Below are 17,987 nucleotides of genomic sequence, written 5' to 3'. Positions count from 1 at the left end.
CTATAAAATCCACACTAGTCTTTTTCATCAATTCAGCAGAGAAGACAGCTGAGGTAAGGATGCCAGAATATCAATCTTCCCGAGGCAATATTACCAGGAAAGCTATCTAACATGCCATTCCACGAACTGCAAGTACGTCTCGCTTTTCACATATTGCTTGCAGGACTGTTACACAGTTTGATCTACAAAGAGTGGGAAAATGAAGCTCCTGAATTAATTCCTGACAATGTGTCAGCAGAGCCATGCTTACATATCTGTACTTTGTAAGCTCTTAGAATTTCTCGGTCCAAGAACAACCACATTTCATTAGGCCAATAATCCACAAAAGCTACACTTTTCAAAAAGATACTTAGCTGTCTGGATTGCCTCTTAAATACGGACATATGTATTGTTAATATAGACAGGGCATGTATATACTGCTTAGGACAGTGTCCAGGACCTCTATTCTCAAGTATTCCTAAATGGATTCCATTTTTAGTGTGACAAGCTGAGCACAGTGAGAAATTAATACTTGAATCAGGTTGATTCACAGTAGCAAGAAACTCCTTTTCAATAGATTGTTTGCCAGGTTGCACTATCTGGTACATTTACACTATTACACTTTTTTTGGTATTAGCAATTAAACCCCCAGCTAAGAAATATTACATCAGAATGCACCAAAATAGCTTCAGCTTTAAGGAACACTACAAGAACTATAACCACTACAGTGCACTTCTACCTTTATGCCATTTATTTTATTTTTGTAGCAAACAAGTTTCACCACTTTTGATACTGGAAACTGGCTCAAGGGCGGTTTTGTTATTGACAAGTTAATGCAAACAGCGTTCTAAATAAATTTATACCGCAGAAGATGACCACTAAATGGTGCCAGTAATTGTTGATCTTCCCTAAACAATACTGTGATTTTATTTGAAAGCATACACATTTGATATTGATCATATACATACTTAAACAATGTTTGAAGTATGTTTAAATTGCATACATTCCACCCATTTTTAATCCTCAGTAGAAAGAAGGTCTGGTATTCAAAGGATTGCTACTTTCAGATGTTTTGTTTTTTCTCTAACACAGTTATCATTATGCTTCGCACATTTTGGCTGCCCTATATCCCCTATAGTCAAGCTTCCACTGTGCACATGTAAGACTAACAAGGTGCATTCGATCTGTAGTAAAATGTTTTGCATGCCTTTCGACAGTGCAGACTGTATCAGCCTGGCATGTCATTTGCAAATCAATGTTCCATAGGCTGAGATCGCTGCAACTAAACTTTGCCCAAAACACACTGCACAAGCTCTACAAAGTACTGCACGTGCATAGGAACATCCTGTAATAAACATGAGTCCCAGAGAAACGTGGAATTGGAAAAATAACCCAAGGTGACTGAGAGATGTGTTTGTAGACAGCTGTATTGCTCATCTATGCAAACGAGCTATCCCCTTAAGCTTCAAGATGATTGCTCACCCTTACACAGCTGGAGTTTTACATGGTTTGAACAGGCAATAGTCTATTTTCATGAATTATCTTCTTTTATGCAGATCAACTCCTCCGGATTCTATTATAAGAATTCATGCTAACACTCAATTGTACAACAAAATAAATATTATGACATTTACAAGTGATTATTCTATTGTTAAAACAGTTATCTACACTCGGATTTCAAATGGCGTTTGTCACAGTCATACCTATTTCAACATAACGACTGGGCAAATCTCTTACTTCACTGGCGTGTCTCTCTTTAACTGAGCAGACCTGCAATGGAAAATACCTCATAAACAAAAATAGTAACAATTTGTTTTTTATTACACATCATTTAGTAAACAAGAAGTGATGCTATTTTTGTTATTTTTTAGTAACTGGCCATGGATAAATATTTGATACAATTCCCTGCTTATTGTGTTGTACCAGGAGGGACATTAAGACCATTGATTTCAAGTTCTTCTGTCAACTGACACCTACTAAGGCAGACTTTATTGTGCAAGTATTCACACTTTTTGGTGATTACATTATATTATTTAGCTATATCCAATATAACTGCTAAAGAGTAAGGCCAGGTGCCTTAAACAAAAATATAGCTTGAGTGAAGCAATGAAAATCCTTTTGCACATAAAATATTTCAAATAAATAAATGTTCAAGAATACGGGTTTTATTTACAAAAGAGAGAAGTGAAGTGCAAACTTTTGTCCACAGCAGATTTTGAAAAAAAGAAGAAAAATAAAATAAAAAATAATATATATATATATATATATATATATATATATATCTCCACAATAAATTTATCCTTGCACTCACGCTTCAATGACCTACTGCTTTAAAGCAGTGGTTTAAATGGCCGGGTGCCAGTCCCTTCAGGGGATGTTGATGTATACAAAATAAAGGAAAAATAGAGGCTGCACTCACGGACTTGTAGTATCAAAAATAGAAATCTGCTTTATTCCATGTATCAAACAATCGACGTTTCGGTTTCGGTGAGTCAGTTAATCCTGAGGAAGGTCCCTGCGTGGACCGAAACGTCGATTGTCCGTGAGTGCAGCCTCTATTTTTCCTTCATTTTATATTTTATATAATTGATAAATTATGAGTCAAGCATGGATAGCTCCATCCTGCCCTCAGTCATGGTATTTGTTGAAATCGGGATTTGCTGAGGCTTTCTGTCTGAGACACTACTAAATAGAAACAAAAGGTGGATTTGAGGAAACTTGCTGAATCCAAACTGGATTAAGGCAGGAAAGTAGGCAACACAATCCTAGTTATCCCTGTAGAGTACCTTTACCTTTTGGCCACAATACTATCTCTATGTGGACATTGGAATAATTTGTAAATTCCTAACATGAACCTATTGTCTGCAGAGTTCATTTTAGACTAAATTACAATTTCTGATTTTCTTTATTTCTCTGAATTGTATGTAACCAACTAACATCCATCTTATATACATATATTGACAAAACTATAGCACTATCAGAAGGAAATCAGGCTGGATAGTCGAACAGGTACCTTAACAGATTTTCCCCATCCAACAACAAGAGTCAAATTATCTTTCCAGAACAGGCTGCAGGGATACATGTCTGGACGGAGACTCGTGTCCCCTCTGGGCACATTCGTAATCCTTTGCCGTGTCATGATGTCATAGATCTTCACACCCTAGATTCAAATACACATACATATCTTTAAAAGAAAATGTCATTCTCCATCATTAGAGAGCAAATCTCAATAGCAAATGAAATGAAATGTGTTTGTATGAATTATCAATTGCTTTTTAGCAAACGCACTATTGTTTGCAGAACAAAAATGGCCCCGATTATAGATATTCTGTGCTGCAGAACATATGACGTTCTCATGAAAAACTAGAGATATAGCTCTTCCTCTTAACCTTCAATATACGCAGACAGCAAGCAGCAGCACAGTCTTTAATTGTAGTCTTCAGGGAACAAAAGGAGATGGTGGACCCAAAAAATCCCCCACAAAATGAACAAGCAGAAGCATTATAGTGTAGTATCCAAAGAAAACAATAAGTATAATGATAGAATTATTCACTCTTTTGGAGTTAATATTTACACATTACCGTGTTACATTAATCCACATGGTAATCATGACTTGCAATTGCATGAGTGGCCAATTTGGCTAATGGATAATAAAAAAAAAAAAAAAAAACCTCCCCCTCCCCCCCCCCCCCAAAAAAAAAAAAAACATTTCAGAGCATTGGCTTCGCGATAAAATAAGGTAGAGGAAGGTGGCACCTCTGGAACAGAAACAAGGTCATGGCGTAAAGATGTTCATTAGCATCACTCACAAAAAGTGAAAGTGAGAATACTAACAAGTAGAGGTAATTTTATATCCATTTGCTTTGATGCTAAAAATTTGTATTAGCGGCTGTTCAACAGCCACATCAAGAATCATTTGAGTCTAAATATCAGGGTAAAAAGTAAAGCTTTTAGCATCAATCAATGCACAGAGAGGCAATTTAATTCTGCATCTCAGCATCCAGGTATTAAGACTGCGCATCTGTTTTCAGTTTGAGGATTGTTAACAAAAGAGGTTAAGAGAACGATTATGAGCACCTCAATGCATTTGACATTTTTGCTTCATTAGAGTAAAATGTTGTGCCAAACTTAAAAAAAATAAAATAAAACCACAACACAAAAAAACCATCATGATGGATTCTAAAATATATAAAGACAAGTATAGTAAGTTTACTGACCAGCTAAGCCTTACTCACATATAAAATGAAGTCTGATTAATTCACTAAAGAACAGGACATGCATAAACCAGTTCCATAGTGGCTTACTATAACAACGCTTACACTATTAACTTCTTCAGGACCAAGCACAATCAAGAATTTCACTAGGGCTTTTACACACACAATAAATAAATAAATCAATATATATGCACTCAAAATCAACAGGATTAGTCCGAAGATGGCAACATACGACAGGGGTTTCCATCTATATTTTAATATTCTGATACTTCCACCAGGACCCTTAAAATAACAGGTATATCTAATTGAAGGTCATAAACAGACGTGGATGGCACATGGATGGACTTTTACTGTTCAGCAAACCAATCCCACTGACAGTCAGTCAAAAGATATAATCGAGCACAGTTGCGATTACTTTGCCTTATGTATTTTATCAAATACAGTGGGAATTTAATGCGTTCTCCGGGATGTTTCTTACTGCAAACAATTTGTAAACCGAAACGTGGTTTCCCATAGGAATGCATTGAAAACCAATTAAGCCGTTCTGGAGGTCAGAAAAAAGTCAAAATGAGCTGGCATGTAAACCAACCCACAATGCAGAACACACAATAAAAGGCATGCAAACGACCAAGCTCAGCTCCCTACCTTTCCGCAGCTTGAGAAATGCACCAAAAAGTCCCAAAACAACTGAAAACTATTTCCAGAATGGCTCCAAAACCCAATGCAAAAGCCGCTCTAACACCTCCATACTCGACGCCACGTGCTACCCACCCGCTCCAGCATGCAGGGTGCGGTGCTATAAATCTCCCAGGTGCAATGCATCCTGGGGAAACTAGTTTTGTATTGCGAAAAAAAAATTGTAAACCGAGGCATTATTTTCAATGGATTTTCATTTGTAAACCGAAAATTATGTTGTAAACCGAGGTCCCACTGTATAAGTGATTAAAATAAACATAATCCTAAGATTACTTCCACTTCATCCAGCATGCTTTGAATGGATGGCCCAGATGTACCCCGAAAGGGATGGATAGCCCTGCGTACACAACCACTTTGTATCTCCATATTTTGTTTACTAGTATGCTAATAATAATAAATATGCTACTAATGTTACAAAAATAAAAAACTGGATTCCAAATGGTGCACAGAAAGCCAAAAGAGCAAAAACAACCGCATCACTAATGTATGAGTGAAGATGCAAATAAGCTAATTGCCCAGAAACAGTGACTTTACCCTGATCAGGGTTTATAGATACAAATACAGTTTAAAATAGAGATTTAATTCAATATGTACGTATAGCTGCTTACACATTAAATAGCTGTAAATCCCACTGATATCTGGGCTGATAATGTCAGCAATTGTCCTTGTGGCAACTGACATTTAATGTGGATAAGTGCAAGATAATGCATCTTGGACGTAAAAACCCAAGGGCAGAGTACAGAATATTTGATAGAGTCCTAACCTCAACATCTGAGGAAATGGATTTAGGGGTGATTATTTCTGATGACTTAAAAGTAGGCAGACAATGTAAAAGAGCAGCAGGACATGCTAGCAGAATGCTTGGTTGTATAGGGAGAGGTATTAGCAGTAGAAAGAGGGAAGTGCTCATGCCATTGTACAGAACACTGGTGAGACCTCACTTGGAGTATTGTACGTCGTACTGGAGACCGTATCTTCAGAAGGATATTGATACTTTAGAGCGAGTTCAGAGAAGGGCTACTAAACTGGTTAATGGATTGCAGGATAAAACTTACCAGGAAAGGTTAAAGGATCTTAACATGTATAGCTTGGAGGAAAGACGAGACAGGGGGGATATGATAGAAATATTTAAATACATAAAGGGAATTAACACAGTAAAGGAGGAGACCATATTTAAAAGAAGAAAAACTACCACAACAAGAGAACATAGTCTTAAATTAGAGGGGCAAAGGTTTAAAAATAATACCAGGAAGTATTACTTTACTGAGAGGGTAGTGGATGCATGGAATAGCCTTCAAGCTGACGTGGTAGAGGTTAATACAGTGAAGGAGTTTAAGCATGCGTGGGATAGACATAAGGCTATCTTAGATATAAGAGACTAATGAAAGTATTTTAGAAAATTGGGTAGACTAGATGGGCCGAATGGTTCTTATCTGCCGTCACATTCTATGTTTGCGATATGGTAAAATAACAGCCTAGATTTAGCCGGTTTATCTATTGACAGTAAATCTAAAACTCTTACCATATTATTAGCCCAGGCTATAAGATTTCCCCTCCATTTGATGTTGGTTATATTCCCTTCTCCTTCATGTAAGACTGTTGTCTTCCAACGATTCAGCCATGTTCTCTCATACAGCAGAAGCTACAAGGAAAATATACAGAGCAAACATCATAAACTGGATAAATACAAATACATATATTTAGAAAGCCACTGTACATGCAGCTTTACAAATGTCCAGAAAGAGTTCAATTTATACACAGAAATACATTACAGAGCGTTCCAGCTTTTATAATGTGCTATTGTATATTCTTCAAATATACCTATTTATGACTGTTTTGAATCATTTTACCTAAAGTTTTCATTGCCACATTGGCCATGTATCTGATCTATATAATATACCATATTACAATGGAATATATCTTTGCCTTATCTTTTCTCTTCAGTATTTATTGTAATTCTTTTTTTTTTGTGTTGTGAAAAAAATAATACAATAGAATATTAAAATAAAATAAAACATTAGGATACTTTAAGGGTAGGTAGAAACGGTGTCTGCATTGTGTATTAAGACATGTTTCTTAAATCTTTTTTATTTTATGGCATCAGGAAACAGAATGAAAAAGAGAAAGGGAAGAAAGAAGAAAAAATAGAGAGAACGGGGTGGAGAAAATGGTTTTAAACACGAATTAGGGTAAAAGTAATAGGAAAAGAAAACCCTTATGATACTCTGCATCGTCGTAGTATCTTGTTAGGTGACGGTCTGCGCAATCTACACATATTGTAGTTTTTTTTATGCTGGTGGATATAATAAAAGCTTTCAATTCTCTTTTAAGAAAATCTTAAAAGTATATCTTTAAGTGTATACACTGACTATTTTAATGTCTTTTTTGGCCACGTCTTCAGCCGTTAATACCTAATTTCTCAGGCATTTACTTGTAAAAAGTGACTGTAGTTTTAGAATTCTTTCAACCTCCGGAGACAGATGTTGCGAAAACGAGGCTGAAATCTTTTTTTTCCAGTGTGTTGGATCTATTTGAACCACCAAAGTTTTTGTTTTGAGGGTTTTTTTTGTGTGTGAAAGGTATAATAAAATTGTCAAACTGCGTGGAGAACACAAAAAGAAAACACTAATGGATATCAAAACAATTTAGATATAGGAAAAATAGAAAATAGAATAAAACAATCAGACGGTAGACAGAGATTTCAACAAGTCTAGATGGCAGGGCTGATGCAAAAGTATAAGATGTAGTACTTTATTATCACTATTTGCTACCAACATTTATACTCCGCAGATAATTTTTTTTTATGGGTTTACACTGAAAGGCGTCCAAAACCCCACTGCTAGTTCACTTCAGATTTTCATTCAATTTGCCTTTAACCCCTTAAGGACCAAACTTCTGGAATAAAAGGGAATCATGACATGTCACACATGTCATGTGTCCTTAAGGGGTTAAACGACCGTAGTCAAATCTTGCTGGTTCAAATAATTAGCAAATCTAACTTTATCTACACTCTTCTAGAAACAGTTTTTAAACTGTATGAAACAAAATGCATAATATGGACTTTTTCCCCAAATATGTGCTTGTCCAGAGTGTATTCAAAGTTTTTTTTTCTTGTTCACCAGTAGACTATCAGGGCTATTTACTAAAGTTAGAAATTAAAGTAAATTTAAAATTTAAGGCCAAAGTAGCCAAACAAACTGGTGAACAGGAAAAAAAAAAGCCCACATGAAAAAAAGCCCACCGAAAAAAAAACACTATCATAAATGACCACAAGAAAAATGCCCACATGGAAACAATGCACATATAGTAGCTACACTTAATATAAAAGAGGTACATTTTGAACAGAGATATATAGCTCAAATTCTAGGTTTTGTTTAAGTCAATTGCCTCGGTCCTTAAGGGGTTAAAGCCGCCTACATACACAGGCCACATTTTATTTAGCAGTGAATTAGTATACTTATAACAAAATTATTATTTAATTATACATTATAAAATCACAATGCAAATTGTTGCATATGAATGAGATATTTTAATCATAAGATATCGATAACAAAATAAAATGTAGGTCATATTCATGCTCATAAATGGCAAAATTACTGTAGGTGCATATTATTCAGTGTGGGCATTTTTGTGGGGGTTTTTTCCATGTGCAATTTTCAGGTGGGCTTTTTTCATAGAACCACTGAAACCATAGCTATGTTAAAGAATTTGGCCAGATCGGCAATTTTAAATTGAAACGGCGTTGTCTGTGTTTACAGGTAATTAATTAGATAGCACATGCTGATGGAGATTACCTTGCAAAAAGAAAACTAAAGCATGGGGGGAGGGAATCGTTTTGCCAAAACTCATATACCCATTGGTGAACTGTAACATAGATAACATATGAAAAACTGTAATGAAAGGGGAAAATATGCTTTAATGGATTACTTACGTTTGACTAAAAAACACTAATAATTTTAGCATTGCTTTACTCACATTTTTTTTTTCAAATGTTACTCAGAAAAAGTTTTACAGATGCAAATCAGTGGTTTGAATATTATTATTCATGTTGGGTGTGTTTGCTATGTTAAAACTGTTATAAGGGTACTGATCCTGATGAGTTAACAAATATGGCTGCAGGAGAAAGTTAGCCTCCCTTCTTGGCGTTCGGACGTCCTATACCATACTCCACACAACGTCCTAACATTTTGATGTGAACAGGGTTAAATCCTTGCTCACACCACGGGAAGGTTCCCATCTTTATATATGAGCTGTATGTATGCTGGGTTAAGGATAATGCTTCTTTAGGGTTAGGGATACTCGAGGGTTAAGACAAGGGTAGGTATAGTAGGTATACAGTTAAAGCTAGTGAAAGCATATGGCTTGAGGGAAGGGTTGGATTTGTATAGAGTTGGGGGGAAAATAGCATAAGGTTAGCGCTAACTACCAAACATTTTAGGCATTTAACATTCTTGACTGATGCATTAGTCTATTGGAAAGTTTTGTTTTCTTTAGTTGTACTTGCTTTGTTCACATATATTATAAGCAAAACAATAGGGCGGAGCGTTGTATTTTGAATATTTCCCTTTTGTATTAATATTAAATGTGTTGTGTTAGGCATACATATTGGATATTAAAAGAAAGCCCTTTCGGCCCTTTAAAAATAGGCAACAACTTTTTTTTTAATGTACCTGCAAAACTAATAAAAATCATTGTTGTAGAAAATACACACAAAAAAATAAATATATATATATAGAATACACTGATCAACCACAACAGTAGAACCACTGAAAGGTGAAGTGAATAAGATTGATATCATTATAACGGCACTTGTCAAGTGGTGGGATATATTGGGCAGTAAGTGAGCAGTCAGTCTTTTATTTCTTGCGTTAGAAGCAGGAAAAATGGACAAGTGGAAAGATCTGAGTGACTTTGCCAAGGTAGTACCGATCAAAAGTGGTGCAAGGAAAGACAACCAGTAAACCGGCATCAGGTTCATGGGCGCCCAAGGCTCATTGATGCACATGGGAAATAAAGGCTAACCAGTCTGGTCTGATCATACAGAAGAGTTATTGTAGCTTAAATTGCTGAAATACACATTGTGCATCATAGTTTGCTGCACATAGGGCTACGTAGACGCAAATCGTTCAGAGTGCCATAATAACCATGTCCACTGCCAAAAGTGCCTTTAGTAGGGACCATGGAGCAATGGAATAAAGTTGTCTTGTTGACTAATGATGTTTTCTTTTAGATCAGGTGGAAGGCCAAGTGCGTAGTTTACCTGAGGAAGAGATGACAGCAAGAATGACTATTTGAAGAAGTAGACCAGTAGAGGCAGTGCTATGTTCTGGGCAATGTTATGCTAGGAAACCTAGGGTGATGGCATACATATGGATGTTACTTTGATACTTATGGCCTACCAAGAGATTGTTGCAGACAACTTACACCCCTTCGTGGCAATGTTGTTCCCTGATGGCAGTGACCTTTTTAAGCAGTATAATAAACACTGCAAAAATTGTTAGGGATTGGTTTGAGGAGCATCTGTGGGATGTGCTGGAGCAACAATTCCGATCCATGGAGATGCTCAACCTCACAAACTGCAGGACTTAAAAGATCTGCTGCTAATCTTTTGGTGCCATATACCACAGAGCATATTCAGAGGTATTGTGGAATCCATACCTCGATGCAACAGAGCTGTTTAAGCAACACAAGAGGGACCTACACCATATTGGACAGGTGGCTATACAGGGAGTGCAGAATTATTAGGCAAGTTGTATTTTTGAGGATTAATTTTATTATTGAACAACAACCATGTTCTCAATGAACCCAAAAAACTCATTAATATCAAAGCTGAATATTTTTGGAAGTAGTTTTTAGTTTGTTTTTAGTTATAGCTATTTTAGGGGGATATCTGTGTGTGCAGGTGACTATCACTGTGCATAATTATTAGGCAACTTAACAAAAAACAAATATATACCCATTTCAATTATTTATTTTTACCAGTGAAACCAATATAACATCTCAACATTCACAAATATACATTTCTGACATTCAAAAACAAAACAAAAACAAATCAGTGACCAATATAGCCACCTTTCTTTGCAAGGACACTGAAAAGCCTGCCATCCATGGATTCTGTCAGTGTTTTGATCTGTTCACCATCAACATTGCGTGCAGCAGCAACCACAGCCTCCCAGACACTGTTCAGAGAGGTGTACTGTTTTCCCTCCTTGTAAATCTCACATTTGATGATGGACCACAGGTTCTCAATGGGGTTCAGATCAGGTGAACAAGGAGGCCATGTCATTAGATTTTCTTCTTTTATACCCTTTCTTGCCAGCCACGCTGTGGAGTACTTGGACGCGTGTGATGGAGCATTGTCCTGCATGAAAATCATGTTTTTCTTGAAGGATGCAGACTTCTTCCTGTACCACTGCTTGAAGAAGGTGTCTTCCAGAAACTGGCAGTAGGACTGGGAGTTGAGCTTGACTCCATCCTCAACCCGAAAAGGCCCCACAAGCTCATCTTTGATGATACCAGCCCAAACCAGTACTCCACCTCCACCTTGCTGGCGTCTGAGTCGGACTGGAGCTCTCTGCCCTTTACCAATCCATCCATCTGGCCCATCAAGACTCACTCTCATTTCATCAGTCCATAAAACCTTAGAAAAATCAGTCTTGAGATATTTCTTGGCCCAGTCTTGACGTTTCAGCTTGTGTGTCTTGTTCAGTGGTGGTCGTCTTTCAGCCTTTCTTACCTTGGCCATGTCTCTGAGTATTGCACACCTTGTGCTTTTGGGCACTCCAGTGATGTTGCAGCTCTGAAATATGGCCAAACTGGTGGCAAGTGGCATCTTGGCAGCTGCACGCTTGACTTTTCTCAGTTCATGGGCAGTTATTTTGCGCCTTGGTTTCTCCACACGCTTCTTGCGACCCTGTTGACTATTTTGAATGAAACGCTTGATTGTTCGATGATCATGCTTCAGAAGCTTTGCAATTTTAAGAGTGCTGCATCCCTCTGCAAGATATCTCACTATTTTTTACTTTTCTGAGCCTGTCAAGTCCTTCTTTTGACCCATTTTGCCAAAGGAAAGGAAGTTGCCTAATAATTATGCACACATGATATAGGGTGTTGATGTCATTAGACCACACCCCTTCTCATTACAGAGATGCACATCACCTAATATGCTTAATTGGTAGTAGGCTTTCGAGCCTATACAGCTTGGAGTAAGACAAAATGCATAAAGAGGATGATGTGGTCAAAATACTAATTTGCCTGATAATTCTGCACTCCCTGTAATGTTGTGGCTGGTCAGTGTATGAGCACATTAAAAAAAGCAAAAAACTTAAGTTATAGTCGCACAAACACATAGAAAATACATTTTCTTGGTTTTGTTTTTGGTTAGATGTTGGACAATTGCCTGCATCCTTAAGGGGTTAAGCTCAAGGGAAAAACAACACTGCAAGAATTCAGGGAGATTATGGAAAACATGATGAGATGTTAAAATTCATGAATAAGAAGGGGAATTTGAATAATAAACAAGATAAAGAAAATATGTTGTCTACTCTTTCCTAAGAAACAATACTTTAGGATTTTTCCCTTATAGGACAATCAAAACCTAGTGGATTTTAGTTTAAACTTGAAATTTTTTTTTAACCTATCTAGATATTTTAATTCCTCAGGGAATTAAATCTCACAGGTATAAAATTGTATTGTATTGTAAGTATCCTACATTTACAACTAAACAGAACTACACACAGAAAGGAAAATGCTTTAATATAATCCTAGAGCAGCTGCCTGGTTCCAAGTGTGTCCATCTCAATAGGTGATACTTTGAAGATTAGTTGCAATACCTTAAGTATTTCTTCCTTCAGTATTATGATTTGTTTAATTGTATAAACATTGTGCACTTCTATAAACTGGTTTCTGCAATTTATACCAGATACATTAAGACTGTATTGAGTACATTAATAATATTAAAATGAATCAACTTTAAAATAATGTATCTGTAAATTTATCTTGTTATGCTGTGTTGTAGGAGGTCTACTCTCTTACCACAAGATGGCACCAGAATATAATATTTAAGTTGGCATGATTCTATAGTTGGAACATTTTACCATGCAGTACATGAATCTGAAGACCTTTCAGGGTAACATTTTGTAATATTGTTTCTTTGTCCTACAGAGCTCATCTTGTGGGTGTACTGTACACAGTACTTACACCCATGGGTGCCTCAGCAAAATCATTACTGTGCAAATGACTTTTGGTCGGATCTTATGAACTAGGGCTTTAAAATATCTGTTCCATTTCAAAAGGGTCAGAGGCAGAGGACACTTAATGCAAATTGCCAAGTGTTGCTACTGTCAAATGTAGAATTGAGTGAGTGTTAAAAAAAAAAAAAAAAAAAACACGTTCCGTGCAATAAAAACAACTAAAATACAACGTTTATGCAGTAGCTGAGAAAAAATGATAGACAAAAATTTGTTCCAGGGCATTTGGCAATGCAGAGAAATAACATGCCTTATACTGCTCTAGCATATTTAATGGAAAGGATAGAATAGCAACAAATGTATACATCATATACCTATATGGAATATTTAAACAAGGCTTTCATTTCAGGATAAAAACTTAAGGCATCAGGGTGTGACTGATATATATATATATATATTTCTTGTCCTGACGAAAGCTCCATGTGGGGGCTGAAATGTTGACTTTTATATGGATTAAATAAAAGTAAAATTGTATTTGAAAATTATCCTAAAAACCTTGGAGTGCGGTCCTTTCTACTATATCTACATGATTTTGCCAGACTATATCTACATGATTTTGCCAGACTTGCACCGGGCATTAAGAATTTAAGCAAGCCCTTGTTACGCAAGCCCTTGTTACATATATATATATATATATATATATATATATATATATATATATATAAAAATATATGTAACAAGGGCTTGCGTAACAAGGGCTTGCTTAAATTCTTAATGCCCGGTGCATATATACAGGGAGTGCAGAATTATTAGGCAAGTTGTATTTTTGAGGATTAATTTTATTATTGAACAACAACCATGTTCTCAATGAACCCAAAAAACTCATTAATATCAAAGCTGAATATTTTTGGAAGTAGTTTTTAGTTTGTTTTTAGTTATAGCTATTTTAGGGGGATATCTGTGTGTGCAGGTGACTATGGCTGTGCATAATTATTAGGCAACTTAACAAAAAACAAATATATACCCATTTCAATTATTTATTTTTACCAGTGAAACCAATATAACATCTCAACATTCACAAATATACATTTCTGACATTCAAAAACAAAACAAAAACAAATCAGTGACCAATATAGCCACCTTTCTTTGCAAGGGCACTCAAAAGCCTGCCATCCATGGATTCTGTCAGTGTTTTGATCTGTTCACCATCAACATTGCGTGCAGCAGCAACCACGGCCTCCCAGACACTGTTCAGAGAGGTGTACTGTTTTCCCTCCTTGTAAATCTCACATTTGATGATGGACCACAGGTTCTCAATGGGGTTCAGATCAGGTGAACAAGGAGGCCATGTCATTAGATTTTCTTCTTTTATACCCTTTCTTGCCAGCCACGCTGTGGAGTACTTGGACGCGTGTGATGGAGCATTGTCCTGCATGAAAATCATGTTTTTCTTGAAGGATGCAGACTTCTTCCTGTACCACTGCTTGAAGAAGGTGTCTTCCAGAAACTGGGAGTTGAGCTTGACTCCATCCTCAACCCGAAAAGGTCCCACAAGCTCATCTTTGATGATACCAGCCCAAACCAGTACTCCACCTCCACCTTGCTGGCGTCTGAGTCGGACTGGAGCTCTCTGCCCTTTACCAATCCATCCATCTGGCCCATCAAGACTCACTCTCATTTCATCAGTCCATAAAACCTTAGAAAAATCAGTCTTGAGATATTTCTTGGCCCAGTCTTGACGTTTCAGCTTGTGTGTCTTGTTCAGTGGTGGTAGTCTTTCAGCCTTTCTTACCTTGGCCATCTCTCTGAGTATTGCACACCTTGTGCTTTCGGGCACTCCAGTGATGTTACAGCTCTGAAATATGGCCAAACTGGTGGCAAGTGGCATCTTGGCAGCTGCACGCTTGACTTTTCTCCGTTCATGGGCAGTTATTTTGCGCCTTGGTTTCTCCACACGCTTCTTGCGACCCTGTTGACTATTTTGAATGAAACGCTTGATTGTTCGATGATCACGCTTCAGAAGCTTTGCAATTTTAAGAGTGCTGCATCCCTCTGCAAGATATCTCACTATTTTTTACTTTTCTGAGCCTGTCAAGTCCTTCTTTTGACCCATTTTGCCAAAGGAAAGGAAGTTGCCTAATAATTATGCACACCTGATATAGGGTGTTGATGTCATTAGACCACACCCCTTCTCATTACAGAGATGCACATCACCTAATATGCTTAATTGGTAGTAGGCTTTCGAGCCTATACAGCTTGGAGTAAGACAACTTGCATAAAGAGGATGATGTGGTCAAAATACTCATTTGCCTAATAATTCTGCACACAGTGTATATATATATATATATATATATATATATATATATATAATGCATTTCTTTTGTATAACATAAAAAAGCAGCGCCTTGGTGAAGTCCTCAAATCCAAGTGTATATGCAATTTGAAAGAGAGGACAACAACGAAATGAATATAGCATAGTAAATTAATGATATTGATGTGGACAAATAAAATTAAGAATTACACTTACAGTATTTAGAGCTATAAACTAGCTCCAATTGCTGTGCCTGGACAGTACAATTCCCGCCTAAGATTTACTATTTTGCATCAAAAGGGTATAGTCCAGGTATATAGTCCAGGGAAACAGAACAGAAACATTAATATAGTGTAGTATGTTAATTGTCCACAGTAGTGGATAAAATGTATACAAAGTGCACACTCACATCTTCCGGTGCCTCCTGATTCTTCCTTATGTTGAGCTTGGAGTGGAATAATCCTAACTATTGGATATATGTGCGATTTCCACTCTTGGATATATGTAGATACGCAGTATGTCACAAAAGTGAGTACACCCCTCACATTTTTGTAAATATTTTATTATATCTTTTCATGTGACAACACTGAAGAAATGGCACTCTGCTACAATGTAAAGTAGTAAGTGTACAGCCTGTATAACAGTGTAAATTTGCTGTCCCCTCAAAATAACTCAACACACCTATTAACGTATAAACGGTTGGTAACAAACGGCTTTACAACAATCAGTCACAATATTGATTTCTTATATAAAGCATTGAGTGAGTGTGATTGAGATACATCACACTCCCCCACACAGTGAAAAAGGCATCTATAACATTTATTATTATTATTATTATTATTATTATTATTATTATCATTACAACTATATTATATGGCACATCTATCTTGATAGAAGCCTTTCTTGGAAAGGGCAGTTGACTGAACTGTTAACCAAAGTGTTTGAATAAATCATTGCATTTAGGACTCATGACTGTGCCCATTTAAAATAAATATGCCATGGACTAGAAAAAGGATATAGTATTCATAACCATTACATACTGCATACTCTGACAGTCAATACAACATGCCAATCATGTTTCCAAGTCTGTAATGCTCAGCGTGGCATCACATTACAATAATTAGCTATCCTAATTTTTGGAGCTTGACCGGTGTCTGTGTGTGTATCTGTGTTTGTATGTGCCAGTGTGTGTATCTCTGTGTCAATGTGTATTTGTGTGTGTATGTATCTGAAACACAGGGGCACACATCTGAATGTATGTATCTGAAACACAGTGGCACACAGATACACACACCTTGACACACAGTGTGTATATGTGTGTGTGTGTGTGTCAAGTGTGTGTGACAGACTCCGATACACACTGATATACACTGGCGCACACACACACCAATACACACATACTGATATACACACACACAGATACACACAGTGACACATTCACAAACCTTGACACACAGATACACACACTGACACACATACACTCTCACTGACAAACACATACTTTTTGACAGACACATACACTGTAATGGACCGTTTCAGCAGACAAGGTGTTAAAATCGTTTAGGCGATAATTCCCTTTTCACAGACAGGCACAGCTACTGTAGAATCACCAAAACTCACAAATTGAATACAAGTGAATACACCAAACTCCCGAACTGGAACCTCACGAATAGCTGCTAGCAGACGAACAGGAAAAGCTCCCAAGCGGCTTACACTCCTGGCAATCAGTCTCTATCAGCATACAGTGAATCCCCCCAAGAACGAGACAAGGCTCCGTGTTGAGGGTCAAGCAGTGGTCTGTTTATTGAGGGCTACCTGCCCCTGTATTTATGCAGGTCTCCCACCTGGTGGACACTCCCCTAGGGGACCAGATGGAAGACTGTAACAACGGACAGACAAGTAGCATTTCAGGACATACCGAAGTAAAACATCCCCACAATGCATCCTGGCTTCCTCCCCTCTGCCCTGGAGATAATTGAGAAGTAATTCAATCATCTCCCAGGACAAAGGCAAAACTCCATTACACACGTGGGGACACAAAGACAGACTATCACTTTAAAATACATAATGGGACAAATGGTACAGTAAATATATACATTTAACATATCCCCAGATAGCTCAGGTCTGAGTGCACATTATTAGGTGAATGGCACTCAGACCACACGAATACAGTTTAATTGCCATGGAGCCAAAGTCTTTAATTACACGAATAGGCTCCATGGCATAGCTATCTGGGTTAAAACATTCCTCCAACATGAAATACCGAATTTACATGCATTCGTTAAATCAGTACGAATTAGAACCAGGGGCTGGAGGTTCAGCGGTGCCTGCGCATAAAAGTGTCTGAGTTTGGTGCATGAAAGCCGGGCAGAAAAGCGCTGGCTGCCCGGGGAGCTCCAGAACACCACCATCATGTGGCGGCTAGGTGTAACCGCGACCACCCAGTAACAATCAATTAAGCTGCGGTTAACCGCAGCTACTGGGTGGTCAATTGCCGGCACACGCTCGTTAAGGCGCGGTTAACCGCGGCTTCAGGGAGGTAGATGGAGGGCACACGCCAGCTTCTGGGTGGCCCATTAACAGCGCCGGCCAGCTTCC

The 17,987-nt window shown here is 37.5% G+C and overlaps 1 protein-coding gene across 1 annotated transcript in view; it reads right to left on the bottom strand.

Moving 5' to 3' along the window:
* VPS41 (VPS41 subunit of HOPS complex) overlaps positions 1–17,987 on the bottom strand; it is a 312,102-nt gene that overhangs the window by 104,865 nt on the left and 189,250 nt on the right. The window contains exons 8-10 of the mRNA XM_063450642.1: positions 6,412–6,531; positions 2,993–3,139; positions 1,683–1,749 (exon numbers count right to left, since the gene is read on the bottom strand). Coding sequence (XP_063306712.1) covers positions 1,683–1,749; positions 2,993–3,139; positions 6,412–6,531 — 334 coding nt within the window. The remainder of the gene's footprint in view (positions 1–1,682; positions 1,750–2,992; positions 3,140–6,411; positions 6,532–17,987) is intronic.

Source organism: Pelobates fuscus, chromosome 4, assembly GCF_036172605.1.
Source record: "Pelobates fuscus isolate aPelFus1 chromosome 4, aPelFus1.pri, whole genome shotgun sequence".
Classification (NCBI taxonomy): Eukaryota; Metazoa; Chordata; class Amphibia; order Anura; family Pelobatidae; genus Pelobates; species Pelobates fuscus.
The sequence above is the reverse complement of the archived record's forward strand: the minus strand, read 5'-3'. Positions and strand labels throughout refer to the sequence as shown.